General features: G+C 35.1%; 1 protein-coding gene across 1 annotated transcript in view; it reads left to right on the top strand.

Annotated features, from left to right (window-relative positions):
• The window catches only part of Octalpha2R (alpha2-adrenergic-like octopamine receptor), a 128,592-nt gene extending 114,892 nt beyond the window's left edge, over positions 1-13,700 (top strand). The window contains exons 4-5 of the mRNA XM_066287726.1: positions 5,467-6,005; positions 9,262-13,700. Of these exons, the coding sequence (XP_066143823.1) occupies positions 5,467-6,005; positions 9,262-9,349 (627 nt within the window). The 3' untranslated portion in view covers positions 9,350-13,700. The remainder of the gene's footprint in view (positions 1-5,466; positions 6,006-9,261) is intronic.
• The last annotated feature ends 3,313 nt before the right edge of the window (positions 13,701-17,013 follow it).

The following is a 17,013-nucleotide window of genomic DNA, read 5'->3' as shown; positions in this document are numbered from 1 at the left end:
TGACTTTTATCACTTTCAGCGGAAAATGTTGCAAATAAAAACACTTTTACTGTCAACAAAGAATTTGATTCTTGAAAATAAATGAGTTTTCCCTTTAAAAAAACGATGTTGGCCCCAAAGAAAAGATGAAGACTACTTTGAAAAAAAAATTACAGTATAAAAAGTTGAGTCTCCAAAAATAAAAAAGATTTTATTCTACTTTTTTTTACGTCCTCTCAATTTCAAAACATTTGTTTGTCACATTTATCTAGAATTGCCCGATATATATGCCCATAACTCAAAAATAAAAAAAATTACAAAGATATGTAACAATTCAAAATTGGGAATATATCATGTTTCTTTTTTTTCAAGTCCCCAGAATTCCGAATAATACAATATCAACCTTTTCTCAAGTAGGATCTATATTTGACCGAGAAACATTACTAAAAAAAAACTGATTATTCAAATCGAAAAACCTACTATTCATTATTTTTAAAATTTCGACCGTGGATGTCTCGAAAACGCTAGGAGTAATTGCGGTTAATGATAGCTCAAATTACTCGCCTCAATTAGCTCTATAAGTCTATGTATATGTATATCTTTATATATCTCTTGTATTTAATAGACCCAAAGCGAATAATTTATATTTCTTTAACTTCTGCAAAGAAACCCTGCAATATCGCTCAAAACGTGGCCCATTTTAACCCCAATAAATTCGGGTATTTCTTATCCCACTAAGTATGAAACTACCCACTTAAAACCTAAAACTAACGAGTAAGGTCAAAGAAATTTGTCTGCAGCGGTCGTTTAACCACCAGAATCCCATTAACATCATCCCCAAACGACAATTTGAGTAAGGATTGATGTTCGGCTTAGGTTTTCCTTTTTCGTTTAAGATATTTGTCCTTCGTGTAGAATTTCGAAATTGGTTTGCAGTCTAAATAAGAAAGATTTCTCCAAAAAAAAAATTACCAGTTCGTGCATAATGGTCCATCCATATGTTTAGCTTGTATTGAAATATCGATCCTGACTGGAAATCATTTCGTCGTAATCTCCATCTAGAGCCGTGATTTCCATAGCACCAGGCCTGATATATCGGCCTCCAAATCGCATGTGACTGATGATTGCGCCATTTGGGACGGATCGTGTTTCAATTGTGAATATTTATGGCTGATCTAATAAATCCCAACCCTTGTATCTTTGAATCAATTTCACGTATCACCTGAAATATGTTGAGGCTCCTCCGACCTTCGAAAAGTGATTTTTTTATTCGCCGAGACAGTAGGAAAAAAGCAAATTGTCTTCTCTTAAATAATAGAGCTAGACGAGTGATCAACGGGTTAATAGTAACGGAAAAGAAAAGTGCGCGAAGTGAGTAATGGAGTTTTCTCAGAGAAGTTGAATTAAGTGCAAAAATATTTCGATCAATGGCTGTCCAAGATAGCCCCTCTAAATGTGATAACTGAAATGTAATTTGCTTTAAAGCATACAGTTTAAAAATTATACGTTTTTCTTTTATATTCGTAAAAAACAGTATATGTCACACAAAATTGGGGCCACTGGAAAAAATTCGAAGGGCTCGAGCTAAGTAGCCCAGACTTTCATTTATTGGACCATAGAAACATTATATTATCAAAAATTACCCTCACCTCCATTTATTGCATTGATGATACATTCGTATTACCTTTCTTTCAACTCGGCCTGTTAAATCTCCAAATTAAGCCCATTCTCATTCCACCCCTAGGAAATATTACCAGCCTTAATTAGCATTTACCCTCTGTTTCACCTGTAAATACATAAAATCAAAAACCGTGCCTGCTTTATTTAAAATAAATGACAATTCCGCACCCCTCGAAAGGGTTGCCGGAATTAAAGGCCATTTTATATTCACCCCGTTGATAAAAAATCACCCTCAGGAATTTAATCCAGCGATTTACAGATTTAAATCAGGAGCTCTTTGCTAACAAAGAAAGCAACTTTCACCACCATTACAATTGCGATTTTAATTGCGTGCTATTAGAATTGCGTGCTACTTCTGATAGTTTTTGATAGAGTACTTCACCAACTGGACACTTCGGCAATTTTCATTCTCACGGCTCGTTCCTAACTTTAGTCATGTTTTGTGTGGCTTAACCTATCTGTTAATGATCTATTAACCCATGAGTTCGGTCTTAGGTCACTGGTCGAACTCTTGAGCTAGACCTAGCAACACTTGGCAAACTCACGAGTTGAAATCCTAATTCTACGAGAAGATTCTCCTGAGTTGAAGTTGAGTTGTCGGTTTACTGGGAACATTTTGCTTTCAGGCTGATTTTAGGATTTTATCCCTCACCACTTGGTGCGTGCCTTTCAGCTTCCTTTGAAAATTTTAGTAGCGTAGAGATCTTGCTTTTTAACATTCTTCTTTAATACTGAGTTAATTGAATAACTCGTGTTTCTACTCGTCCGCTCATTAACAAATTCGCAAGTTGTACTTCTGACTTAATTCTTCAAGTTCACGAGTTAATTTATAATTCTCCAGCGTCGTTACTAAAAACAAAAAATTTCGATTTCGACTCTATTTCTTTGTATTGCAAATCATCTCAATGATCATAAGATTAACCTAGATTTGGTCTGGCCCGAATTCGTAAGATAATACAGATGTTTACATAAGCCACAAATTTCTCTTGATCCCACAAACTAGCTTCGAAACCAAATATCTCTCGTTTATGGTACCGATAAGTACTTGATAGAGTTAAAGCACGCTTCGGCCATAACGATAAATATTCAGTTATGGAATTGCCTACCTTTAACCAAATAATATAAATAAACAAGCCCTGCTGTTTTAGGTCCGGTCCTGCACGGAGGCAAGGACGTAAAGTAAACTTGCTAATCTGCTTAACTTTAAAAGGGTAAGAGCGGCGCTGTGGTCCAGCCCAGATAAGGGCGAATTTTAGTGTTTATGGTGGACGGTGGTCATCAACGTGGATTAGTCAGAAACTCTATTGTGGATAAAAAATTCCGCGCCAGGTAAAATGGAGTAAGAGATTTTTTATGGAGCAACAAAAGCAATTTCCTGCCTAAAAATGTGCTGCCGGAGCGTTTCGCCATGAATACGAAATCGATGTGCCGGCAGCAGAGCCACACGAAATACCCCATTAAAATGCGCCTATAACTCTCCAGGCATTATAGAAGAAAGGGGGTTTTTCGGTTGATGTCTGCAATACGCGACTGTCAACAGATTGATATTGAATTGCCGCTCATTTGCAACTAAATTTCGTTCGATTCCAAATTAAAATACATTAAAAAGATTTCGTATGTCCTAAGCTCGGTTACGAAGAGCAAACAATGTCCTAGATCAATCATTAAACTAGGAATAAATTATGATGCTCCGAAGTAGGCTTTCAAAATCTGCCACAGGAAAGTTCTCAAAAGATTAAGAAACTTTATTTAGAAGAGCTGCACTTAGGTAGTTCAGGTGCAAATTAAAATTCAATAAAACTTTTCTACAGCCTCAAAAGCTTTTAAACTTAGATGAAATCCCGCCTTTCTTTTATATACTTTCCATTGCTCGGAAAGTTGATTTAAATTCATAAGGGCGGCTTTAGAAACTCCCCAACAAATATGTCGCCCTCTTTTCTGTGGACCCGACAAATATTTTTCCCCCTCCTTTCTTACTTCTTTGTATTTTGATTAATGGGATATTATACACAACTGTCGTACAAATAAACGAATCTTTTTGTCGCCATCTAAGCACACTAAGTCACCCTAAAAATCGAACCTCTTCCTGGCTTTTGATAACGAAGCCAATTTTCCTTTATCCGCGTCCTTATGGACGTTCTCGACCTACTATGGCCAAATTGGAACTTTCATATTGCATAACCAGTGCATGCCAAATTGAGATATTAAGAAACTATCGGACATCCAGTTTGATTCCTTAAACGGGATATTGATTTATACACAGCAAATGGAAACCAAACTAATCAAAAGGCTCTTAAAACAATTTGGCGACTGAATATGCAAACTCGGAGCAGTGCGAATCACAACCCACCAAATGCTTTCCATATGGAGATAGTATGTATGCGTCCGACATGGAGAAATTGTAATCTGTTTGTTACGTGGAAGTGTATTATTTCTGGTGAGCGGGCTTTGGAGCTTCCATTAACAATTCACAGGAAATTTGATGCTGTTCGTAAATGGGGTTCATTCTTTGACCATTGACCATGCTTATTAGGAGCTTAAAAGGATAGCTGAGAGGGCATTTATATGCAATTTTAGGTCATATGTATTTTAGGTTTTTTTGTAACATTTACAGAGAAGTGAGAAAATTAGTATAAATTGAGGCTAAGTTGGCTAAAATGAGTAATCAAATTACAAAATGGCAATTTGCAGGCAAATCTGTTTTGCGGTCATTTTATTGCTTGCAAATAATTATTAAACATTGATAGAGGTTAGATGTGAGCACGAGTAGAACATATATACAGGACTAGTATCATATTATCTGCTTGTTTTTAGTAAGCAAAGTTTGTTTTTTCGTACAGAGAACCTGTGAATAGCAACTCATACACAAGTGTTATTGGAGGTCATTGAAATGGTGGAATTGTACACTATTTTCAGTTGATCTAAACCCGAACTAATCTAAATCGAGAACAACATTGAAAGAAAAAGAAAATAACGCTGAGAATAACCATATATGTTTTCACAATTTCGAACATCCATTAAAGGGGGGAAATGGATTTGCGAAAGTGTATTTTTCTTAATAAAATCGATGTGTGGTGTCTTGTTCAGTGAGCATTACGTATGGGTTACACTTGATTTCCTATGAATGATTTAAAGACCGACCACAGACACATAAAGAAAAATTACACGCAAACAAATACCGCTTAGACTAAATCACCAACAAGGAAAATAAAATGAAAAAAAAAAGAATCGTATATTGGGTAAAACTATCAAACACTGATCATCTCTACTAGCTCAACCATATTAAAATTATAATATCCCAAAAACGTCGATAATTCCTCAGCGATTGAGACGCGGAATTTTCAAAACGTTACAGAGTTGGTTACATTTTTTACATGTTCGCAATTCCTCCACTTCGGTTTTGTTATTTTTTCATCTTCCTAATAATCTGGTCCTAGGCCCTGAAGAGGGGGACAGATTTGTCACCGAAATGTTAACAAAGTTTTTTCGCAGTCCTTACTAAAGGGTGAATTTAGTTAATTTTAACTGTGCGTAGTCGGCAACTCCACTACTCCAACAACCCCTACTTGTGTTTAAGGCGTTCCTCTCATACAGAATGAAAGAAGAAAAAAACAATGTTGTGAAATACCTTTGTTCACAAGTTGTTTGTTACAGACATTACAGTGGAAATTTCTGCTTCTGCTCATATGAGATTGGATTTTACATGTGAAAGAGTGCAGAAAGACACAACAATGAGCTCATTTTTTCCTTCAATTCTTGCACAAAATGGGATATTTTATGTGTGTAAAGCGCAAATTTCTGTTGCAGGTGTGCAACCAGCCACGACCCAACACGTTGTCAACCTGCCAATTCCGAGGATCAACCCTCTCCGTAAATGGGGAGCTGCAACAGCAGGCCGCAGCATTAGCCCGAAGTCGCCAACCATCGATGGGTATCGATACCGATATGGTCAGTGAATTCGATCCGAGTAGTTCGGACAGTGGCGTTGTGGCCCAGTGCACAACAGTGAAACCTCTGAAACTCCGGTTGTGTAAACCGATCTTCGGGCGTGGCAAACACTCGAAAAATCGCCGGACCGACGACAAGAAGTCCGGAAAGGGCGGCGAGAGCAACGGGGCGGAAAGCAAACCGGTGGTCGAACATGTAGTGCCGCGGGTGCAAAAACCCAGAGACCCTGAAAGGGAGAAAAGACGGATAGCTAGGAAAAAAGAAAAGAGGGCCACGTTAATTTTAGGACTTATCATGGGTTCTTTTATAGCGTGTTGGCTGCCGTTTTTCTTTATGTACATATTAAGACTGGCCTATAAAATTCCACCCATAGCCTTCTCTACAGCCTTCTGGTTAGGGTAAGTTCTCCCTCGAGGGTGTTTTACAGTCTCCGACGTGCAAATTTCAATTTTTCTCTCGAGCTTAATTAAATGATGTTTTCGCTACTTTATGGGTTCCAGTCGGAATATTGTTTTGCTTTTGTTTTACTTAAATGGAGCGCATTAAAAAAAGTCACGGAATGGGCTCATCCATTTAAGTTAATTTCGGGAAAATGAAACTGTCACAGTTTTTATTTCGTTAAATATTGTGTAGCTTTAGGGGTTCGTTCGGAAGATAAGGGGAGTAAAAATTCTCGTAATATAGACAGCAGCTGGTCTGCATTTTGCTGTTGACAAGGCGAGAAATGTGTTACCCAAACCAACAAAATATTGGGTTAATTAAAATTAACGATGATTTTTTCGCGCTTTTTTTCGTGAAAAAATTGGCGTTTTGTTTAGTTAAAAAAAAAAAGTAATATTCCCTCTTTCGGAAATAAAAATGCGTACTAAAAGTCATCTCGCTATCCACCGTATTATGCTGTATCACTTCGAGGAAAGACAAAAGGCAACACGCTCATTTCATAATTTCAACGAAATTTGTGGGTAAAGCAACAATCAACCAGAAACAAATGGAAAGATGGTTCAATAAGGTCGAATAGAGCGATATAAACCTCGTAGATGAAGATAAAAGAGGATGATCATCGGATTTCGCCAATCAGACACTTCGGGCGGCCGTAGAACAGAACGAAAATCTGACTAGCAGAATGTTGGCCGAAGACTTCAATGTCAACGAATCCACGATCATACGCCGTCTCAAGAAGTTCGGAAAAGTGAGGAAATTGACGAGATGGATTTCGCACGAACTCTCCGACAACAATAAAGCCGAGCATGTCCCTGTTCTTACCGATTTGCTGCAACGAAGTAACCAAAATCCGATTCAGAAGAATTTCGTTACGGGTGATGAATCTTAGTTGTTCAAAAACGTCAAAGAAAAAAAGGAGGCGTATCGCCAGACCATGATTTTATCCAAAGGAATATCGGAAAACGTCCACTGTAAGAAAGTCACGTGGCGCATCTGGTGGGTGGAGAGGTGGAATCATCCACTGGGGTATAATTTCAAACGGCATTTGTTATTGAAACGACAAGGATGAACAACAAGAGCGACGTCAACCTGAGTGAACTTAACCGTCTTCATGCTGCAATCGAGACGAATCGATCGTGTAAAAAGAACCATATCGTCTTTCATCATGTCCTCGTGTTGAGCGTCGTGTCGTCGAATCCATCTCCAATAAGGGATGGAATCTGTTCCCATAACCTCATTATTCACTGATTGAAGGCTGTACGGACTACCAAGTCAATAGATCACTGAAAAAGTACCAAACAAATAAAATTTATGACGATTTGGATGACTTGGTGGCCGGTGGCGTAAGCTTGAGTTGCCTTCAAATACCATGACTTACTTACCCGTAGAATAGACCGTTTACCAAGCAATTAAGAAGCGTTTATTGAAGTCGATGATAAATATGTTCCAGGATAATTATTTAAATATGTTTTCGTTAAATTTTGTTATTGTTTTTGTTAAATAAAATTTGTTGAAAAAAATCGTCGTTAATTTTGTACCAGACCAATACAAAGTGAGCAGAAAGTATTGAGAAAAATAAACAGTCTGTTTTTTTCAAGAGGATTCTTTAGGAATCCGTCTGTAAGAGAAGTTCCAGAAAACTAAATTAGAATACAAACAATGCTACTCACCTGCGAAAATTACAGAAATTATCCTTTCTTCTTTCACCCATGACTATCTCTGAAAATTGAGACTTTTTCTTTTTATCCGATTAAAATCCTCAAAAGGAGACAAGCGGTGAGGAAAACTTAAATATTACCGACGAAGCTTGAATAAAACTGAAAAGACTTCTATAGAATATGAAGTAACAAAAAAATCCACAACAGCAGAAACACGAAAAAGAACAGAAACTTGCATTAAAGAGAACTGCAAATAAAAATGTCGCCGAATTTGAAGTGAATCGAAAGAAAGTAAAAAAATCTGAGACAAGCTAAAAAGTAATATTAAGAATGAATACTTTGTCTAATCTAAGTGACCAATAAAGTAAAACGAAAAGATTTGTAATATTTTGGACAAAAAATGAAGCCAAGACAAATACTTCTTGGAATGAGATTAAGAAAGTGTGAACACTCAAAAAAATTTGAAACACACTTGCAAGTAAACCACAAAAAGAGATTGCTATTTTATCAATCAAATCGGTAAAAAAAGATATAGTGTTAGTAAGAGAGACGAATCAAAAAAGAAAAAAAACAAGAAAAAATATTGTTGAACTAGGCGGGAGTCCTTTGAGAGTAATTAAAGAAAATAAGCTAAAAAAAATTAACGAATGGAAACTTTTACAACCAAATTAATTTTAAAAAAGCACAGAATGTAAAGAGCAGAGAAGTGCCAAGAAGAAGCAAAGATTATATTAGAATCCTAGTTGTAAGAAATAATATATATCAAGCCTCGGCAATGGGATAATACAAAAAGATAATAATGGCCAGAGAGAATATAAGAAAATGGTAAAATTCTTTTGTGAAAATTAGGTAATTTTCTTTGATGCAAGCATTCAAAGACGATCATTTTAATGCCAAATGTGAACAAAAAGGAGCAATGAAAATCAGAATAGAAAAATACACGAGTTTTGCTTGCATTAAGCTTTATGCATTAAGCATATTGGTGAATAATTAAGAAACAAAAAATTGCCAAAGAGACTAAGTTATTATTAGATACTTAGATGGAAAAGAGGTAGAGACATTGAATCTCTTTATTGTCGGCCGATCAGGTCATATTCGCGTTTGGAATTAGTCCCAAAACTGATTATAACGTGATAATTATGTTTTAATCTGTCGCATATAGTAAAAAGGTGTTTTTGAATCCAGCTTTTAATGAACTGAAGCTTTTCTTAAAAAGGAGAAAACTTGAATTGCTAAACCCAAGAATAAAAACAAATACCGTCATCTCTTGAAATCTCTCGGAATAAATTGGATTCAGATATAAATCAGCAGTTATCGTAGTTGGTGAAATCCAGACACGTCGAAGACTCAAGTTTATTCCAAAGTTGATAAGCATTGAAATATTTTAGCCTCAACTATGATAACGATTTCGCGTATCTGGCGAAAAGTGAAGGCGAAAGAACATATATTTCAGGTACCTAGTTTTAGTTAATTTTATGATATTTAGAATATTCGTTGACTGAAACGTTTTGAGTTGTAAAAATACATGAGTGCCTAGATATATTTTTCCTTTCAGATATATGAATTCAGCTCTAAATCCCGCCATCTACACGATATTCAACAAAGACTTTCGCAGAGCGTTTCGACGCATCTTGTTCAAGTGATGTTTAGCATACGTGTGCTGCTACGAGTGCGTAAGTCGACGCGTTCGAACTGCGCAGTACCGCAGCGCACCGAGTGCTCTTTATAGGCATTAACATTATTCAAAATAACAAAATTCCCTAAGAAGAAATTCTAATAAAGATCTATTTTTGTTATTCGTTGATATCTATCTAAATAGGTTCCTCGAGTGGACTGTAGAGAAGCCGAATTTAATTTCGTTGGCTCCAAATTAAATTATGGCGGATTTAATATAATTTCGATATGAGCCCCCGAAAAGGCATATTAAGGGCGTGTCAATCAAATGAGAACTCAGGCACAAAAATAATATATAGGGACTGTGAATAACAGCATTCACGCCCGAAAGGGCTTTTGAAGGCTTTTAAAACTTGGGTATTGGAAATTTACGGGGAAAAAATTCGCAATTTGGGACACGTCCGATTTGTTTTTGAGACAGCATGGCCAAAAACGTGGTCGTTTATATAATGTGGAAGTAAGACTCTCTTTGAAATTGCACTTAAAACGAATGTGGGATGAAAACACCAGCGTCAAATAAGGCAGCACACAAAGATTTCCTTAGCGCGAATAATTCTTTATTTAAATCCTTCTAAAAACGGAGCCGTTTTAATTTTTCACTTTGAAGCTGGACATTTTAAACTGGAATGAAAATTTATGTCAGGAGAGATGCGATATTTCTCATTTTTATAGTCTGGCATTTTCCAGGGCAACCCTTCGTTATGGCAGAAGCAAAATTGATGAACGGCATTTACAGTCCATTAGGGGCACAACTTAACTGTTATATTGTTCTGTCGACAATCCTCATCTCATGTTATATTTAATTCATCTTACGGGATGTTAGAAAGGAACCTTCGTCTTGCTTGTTCCGGAAAGGAAATAAATTGGGGTCTTACAACTTTCCGCGTTACGTCTCAAAGTTTCCATTTCAAAAGTCTCAGTTCTCTTCCAGCCCTAAATAAATCCGTTTGCTGTTAAAGTTGAAAATTGCTACTTATTGCCAAGTTTTTCAAGGAAACTTGGGACATTTCTCTCTCTTATCGATGGGCACTTTTTTTGATAAAACGTTTCACGAAATCTTCATGGTAATTGACCTCATCTAGTATATATGAAGGAATTATAAAATCCAGAACAAGCAAACGGAAAATATCAAATCCATCCCGAAGAACACATTGTTGATAACTTCCAGTTCGTTAGAGAGTCTTTGTTTCAAAATGGAGAATCACTAGGAGAGACTTAGAAAGAGAATGATTCAATTTTTAGTGCGTAACAAGATTGTCTTAAATATACTTAGTGTTATATAAAATATTTTAAATATTGTTGAAGCCCTCCAAGAGGGATCCAACAATAGCTTAATCTTCGTTGAATAAAAAATAATGATCAAATAAAAAAAAACAAATACCCTGATGTATACGGTGCATAGTATTTTGGCAACGATTGTAGAGATAGACTTGATACACCAAAAAACGATGTTATTACATTTGTTGTAGTTCTAGACTTTTAATCCTTATTTATTGACACTTTGTAGAATTTCTCTAGTTAATAGTAGATAATATTCGCGTGGCGCACCCACCCTTTAGTCAAGGTAAACATACCCCTCTTTGCATAGAAGACATAGAAAATTCTCAAATAATAACTATGTACTGTTGCCTTACAATTCCTGAAGTCAAGTCCACTTCTAAAGTAATTTTTCAATTTATTTCCTTCACAATAGATATATGCTTCCTGCCCTTAAATCCATTAATCATTTATTTATCAGTATACTCTCAAAAGAAAAACCCAAATATCTTTAACGCGTTTGTTCTTTTTCAGATTTCGGATATTTTTGCTTCTTCAATGTTCAATATTTACATTTTTTGAATTCATCAACAAACAGAACAACGGTTTTTTTAAATTATCGTCCATAACTTTATGTCCACTATATTAGAACCACAAACCCATGAACCAATACAAAATTTAACTTGCAGCTTTCTTTAGAAATTTGACGGTGATTTATGCTTCCGATTACAATCTTGTCAAACTTGTCTCTTCTATTTGATCTATAGGTGTTATGCTGTTTTGGATTTTTGCTTTTTCTCCTCCGCATTTCTATTTCTTCCATTCATGATATTTCATTTAATGCTTTTGTTATCAGTAACAATGAATCCAGAAAATCCTGTAAAAAAAAATGAAGGATATTACTAAACTAACCATTTGTTTAAAATTATTCTGTGTATCTATTAATATATGGTATTATTTTAAACTGAAAAATAACTCCCTTCGAGTGGCATCTCTCATACAAGATGTTTCACTGGAAAATATACATATTTTGAACCTTTTTCAATTTTGTACTTTTTTTATCTTGGGGGTGATTAATAATGAACCATTCGATTGATTTGTTTGATATGTGCCAGGCTACACAATTCTAGCGGCTTCCCTGTTAAGAAGAAAATATCCAGGGCCTGATTGACCAAATAAGACTAAGGCTTTTTCACTAATTTAAAATTTCAGATGAGTTTTTACTTAAGACTTTTATTAAAACTTTGTTTTTTCTATTGTTGCCTATTAAAAAGCAACATGCAGAGTATTTTATTAGGAATCGGTAAGAATAAAGTATGATATCAATAAAAGACATTTTAACTCAACAAAGGTATGAGAATAAAACCTAAATGTGGTCTAACTTCTATATGATTAATATACGTCCGTTTCCCAATCAAACATCCTGTACGCAAAAACTTAAGACATACCGTTTATTAATATCAAATTTTTCTGGATATAAACATATCACTAATGAGTAATTTACAGCTTTTAAATTCTACATTCTTCTCATACTAAAACTCTTTTCTCTCTTCTTCAAAAATGTTTATCAAATTAAATTAAAAAAATACATACATGTCAGTCATACATTGTAAAGTTATGGCGATATTTGAGGATAGCAATGAAATTATCATATTAATAATAAGTTAGACAAACAAAGTGCTGTGAATTGTATTATAATTTAAACCCATGTTCAAATCAAACATCTCACACAAGAATCTTTCAAAAACTAGTAATATAGAATACTAAATAAAATACATTTTAAATGATGAAACCCTATAGTGATTCTCCATTGAATCTATTTTTGTGAAAAAACCAATATGGAGCAATGACTACCACTGTGATAATATAACGCTTTTATTCTGAGATTTACGGTGTAAGCGGTTTTAATTAAAAAACAATAACATTTATGTATCTAAATGAATTAAACTATGACTTGTACCAAAAACATACTATTTGATGTCTTAGATCTCGAAACACCCGGTAGTCTCTTAAGTAGGGTACTCATAGGGTTATAAATAAATAATTACGGTACGGTTCGAGGTATAGTTACACTTTTTTAGGGACATTCCAATGTAAGATGTAAAATATGTAAAAAAAAAATTTCGGAAAGTGCAATAATAGAGTCGTTACGGTTTTGTTTTTATTTTCCTTTATAGGGGACAAAGCCTTAGAATAGCAGAATTACTACTGCCGGGTACTTAATTTGTAAATAGTGATAGTTTCGGTAAGTTTTAAGCTGTTATCAAATCCTTGGTTAATGGAAAATTCGCTTCAAGAAAGCCAACGCACTGCGAGGTCCAATAAGGCCTTATTATCTATGTGTTCTCTGTGATTATTGAATACATAGATAACTCAGGTTTAATCAATTTTGTTTGCAATACAAAAAGTCGATACAAAGATTTCCACCGAGCTTTTTTTGCGGCCCTCACATAACAATATCAAACCTTTAGAGGCTGAAGTCCTAAATTTGCTCAAAAAGATGTCCAGTTGAAATACATTCTTTCGGTTTATAATATATTATTACCTATTATTATTATTATAGACAATCATTCTTCCAGAGTATCCAGGCATCAGCTGGACAGCTTTTTAAAGCTCATGAAAAAGTATACATTTATTGCCTTTTATAAGGTCTCTGAAGGAAGTCTTCCACGAGAGCGGGGGCATGACGAGGCCCTTTTGACTAATTTCTTGTGCAACGAATCTAATGGTGCTAAATGACTGTTCGACGAACGGAAATGTGATTTCGACCATGTCAAAGTCCCGTTTCCGGTCAGGGGCCCTCGTGCACACGGATCGCCGGATACGCCCCTGAGCCCGCTTTTCCGGCGACTCCGGCCCTGCTCTCCAAATAATCTTGTTAAACGTCTTTAGACTTACTTATTGTTACGAAACAAGATGATGATGATTATTATTATATCTATCTGTAATACTGTCCTATATTTGTGTGTGTACATCTTCCGTGAGTACGTTTAAATATTTATTATTTAGGTTAAGGTTATTGACATAATTAATTCTAAAAAATAAATACATCTTGAAGAATTTCTCAGTTGCGTTTTATTGGTTTGGGAGGGGTGAGGGTTGTTCACGGTGAGTGGGGCAAAAAAATGAAGGGCTCAGCTCCCGTGGAGAACCCTCAGGTTTCCTTAAGATTTTATATTGTGTTTGTTTTGCCATAGAGCAATGATAGGAACGCAGCGAAAATGAAAATGGCTAATGGAAATTGCTGGTTTGATCGCTATGACAAGGTGACCAAACCGCTGTGACCCGTTGGTTATACAGTAACGACCTACTGATTATTTGCATTCGGTAAATAATTAAATGTGGATATATCCCACTCTGAACTGGTTTCGGATTAGTGCTTTTTCTTTCTTGTTTATTATTCATTTGATTTTTCCTGTACCCGAGTTTCAATTTATTATATGCGAAACTTTAATATAAAAACCGAAATCAATTCAAACCAGTGTCACCAGTAAAACTTAATGAACTGTTTGAATAAATGCAAATAAACATGAAACTTACGAGTCTGTGTTTGTCAATATGTCACTCCGGTTTTATGGAAATGAAAGAGCCAGCTGCTTCGCTCGAACTAGAATATTTTACCTCCATTTGCATTAATCTATGATAACTGTGTGTTTCCGGGACTTTCGCTCATAGAAATAAAGACAAATTATGTGATCTCCTATTTTAGTCTTAAATTGTTAGGAATAACATAATTTTAAAGAATTTGTCCTCGCATACACATAAGAAGCGGAAAAGCATTTCCCAGCAGCAACAATAAATCACTCCTAATGGAAACGAAACGATTCTTTGAAAGTGCATATACATAGACTGAATGGCGGAAAAATTTAAAGTTTTGAAACCTCTTCATAAGGCTGTCAAGAAGATAGAATATTTCACACCACGTTGGGCTGTCAGTTGGACTGGAAGAATATTTCTGCTTAAAACTACTTTAGTCTGGAATTTGTGGAAAGTTGAATCGTAGGCAGTCACATACAGGGTCCTGCAATAATGCGTCATATTTTCTTAGCTTCTCTATGAACAAAATTACACAACACATGAGGAAGAATTTCCAAAAACTGTTTTCTAATGTACAGGGTGACTCTGAAAAGTGTGACGTTATACAACTTCGTTACTTTAAATGGAACTTGTCAATTTTTTCTTATCTTCAAATTTCTTGATAAATTACAGGTTTTGTTCATGCAAGGTGTCCTATTTTAAAATGAATTGTTTTCGAGTTACTCGACAAATATGAAATATTTGACAGCTGCAAGGTCCCACAAAAATCGGTATTTTGCGCTAACCGCAGTGAATTTCGCAATTAATCGTCGAGGGCTCAAACAGCACCTAATAAGCTATATTTGGAGGTATTATAATTTAAAAAAAAGTCCTCCACAACCGCGGAAATAAGCCTTCGAATTTGCATGATTTCACACTTCACTAACTTGCTTATTTTAAACAGAGAGCCCCAATTTTCTCGACGGTATTGTGCTCAGTATTCAAAAATTTGCTACTTTTGATCAAATTATTATATCACTAAACCCAACGATTGTTGAATTCCTGGAAGTTTCCTCTTTTGGCCTCTAAATGTTTTGATAATTATGAAAAATGTCACAATGACATTTTTTATCTCTAGCTGATGAAGTACGTTTATCGCAATTGCACGTTTGTCATAGATATAACTCAATATATAGTTTAAACATTTTCAGATTTTAATTAGTTTAAATATCATATCAGTGTAAAATTCGTTAAACATTATTTTTTTATTTTTCCGTTAAAAAAATTTGGTCCCATGTGTAAAATATACTAAAATAATAAAATAAATAATAAACGATTCCATATTTTCATTAATTTCTAATTGTTATATACTATTGCTGTTTTGATATTTTTTATAACTATCAAAACGTTCAGGAGAAAAATAGGGGCAACTTTCGGATACTCAGCAATGGCTGGGTTTAGGGGTAGGGTGATGATAACCAAAGTCGCAAATTTTTGAATTCTGAACACGATACCCTCAAGAAAATTGGGGCATTCTATTTGAAATAAGCAAGTTGTTAAGTTTTGAAATCATGAAACTTCGGAGGCCTGTTTTGGCGGTTGCGACGGACTTTTTTTTATGAAAATAAGACAAAACGTAGCTTATTAGGTACTCTTAGGTATTAGATAGAAGCCTGATTCCGAAATTCGCAGCGGTTAGTGCTCGAATATCAATTTCTCTGAAATCTAGCAATAGGCTAATTTTTCAAATTTTTCCAAATAAACTGACCTTAAAATTTTACGAGCAATTCAAAATGGAAAAACATTTTGAGTGGTTCCATTTAAAGAAACAAAGTTGTGATCGTCACACTTTTTGGGGTCACCTTTTCAATTAGAAAATAATTTCTGGAAATACGCCTTTACGTGCTATGTAATCCCATAGAAGAAACAAATTGTTAATTTCATTGGTACAAAGTCTAAGGAACTTTGACACACCATTACAGGACCCTATATGTGCCGAACACTGAGGATGCTTTTAGCTAAACGTAAGACAAAATAACTCACAGTTAATTAGGCAGTGGTTCAGTACAACAACAAATATTAATGGGAACTAATGTAAACTTTCGCGAATCATCCCTCGTTAATTGGGTTTGGTTTGCTTAATAGACTTCCGCCTATGTTTACCTTGATGATGGTTTATCCGATGGACGAATACATTATTCACTACAATTGCTGAATTATTCATGATGAGTAATGTATGAATAGTTAACTGTAATTGCGTGTTGTTAAAATATATATCTAAAATTGTACCATAACTGTGCATCAGCGACAATCTCCAAATATGCCGGTATCCTTATATAGTGCTAGATTCTATTGATTAATTCCTAACTTTTAACGTTGAATTTGCTTCTGTCATATTGCATCCTCTAATCGGATAAATCAATGTTTGCACCTGAAAACAGACAATCGACTACAAAATTCTGAATTGCCCTGTGTCTGTACTAAGCTTCTGCTGCGTGATTAAGCTATATAGTATACGCTGTTCGTTAAAATTAATAATTTCTCAGCATCCCCAGCATCCAGGAAATCCCCGGCTAGCTAATAACTAGAAATATGTGTTACCAACATCCTCGTAACCTTTTTGCTAAAACTCTGAATTTCTTTTACGAATTGCTACTACTACATTACATTTGTATTTATCCATAAAAACTTTTTCATCATATATAGATGGTGTCCCTGAAGTACCTAGCTAAACTTCAGGAGGTGGTGCTACACATTAAATGCCATCAAAATTATAGAGTAGAAAATTTCGGAAAACTTAGCTCCTTTTGAGAAAATTATTTTTTTATATTTTTGGAGACTTGTGTTTTGTAATCTAAAT

Source organism: Euwallacea fornicatus, chromosome 1 (assembly GCF_040115645.1).
Source record: "Euwallacea fornicatus isolate EFF26 chromosome 1, ASM4011564v1, whole genome shotgun sequence".
NCBI classification, from domain to species: domain Eukaryota; kingdom Metazoa; phylum Arthropoda; class Insecta; order Coleoptera; family Curculionidae; genus Euwallacea; species Euwallacea fornicatus.
This window is presented reverse-complemented; position numbering and strand designations above follow the sequence as displayed.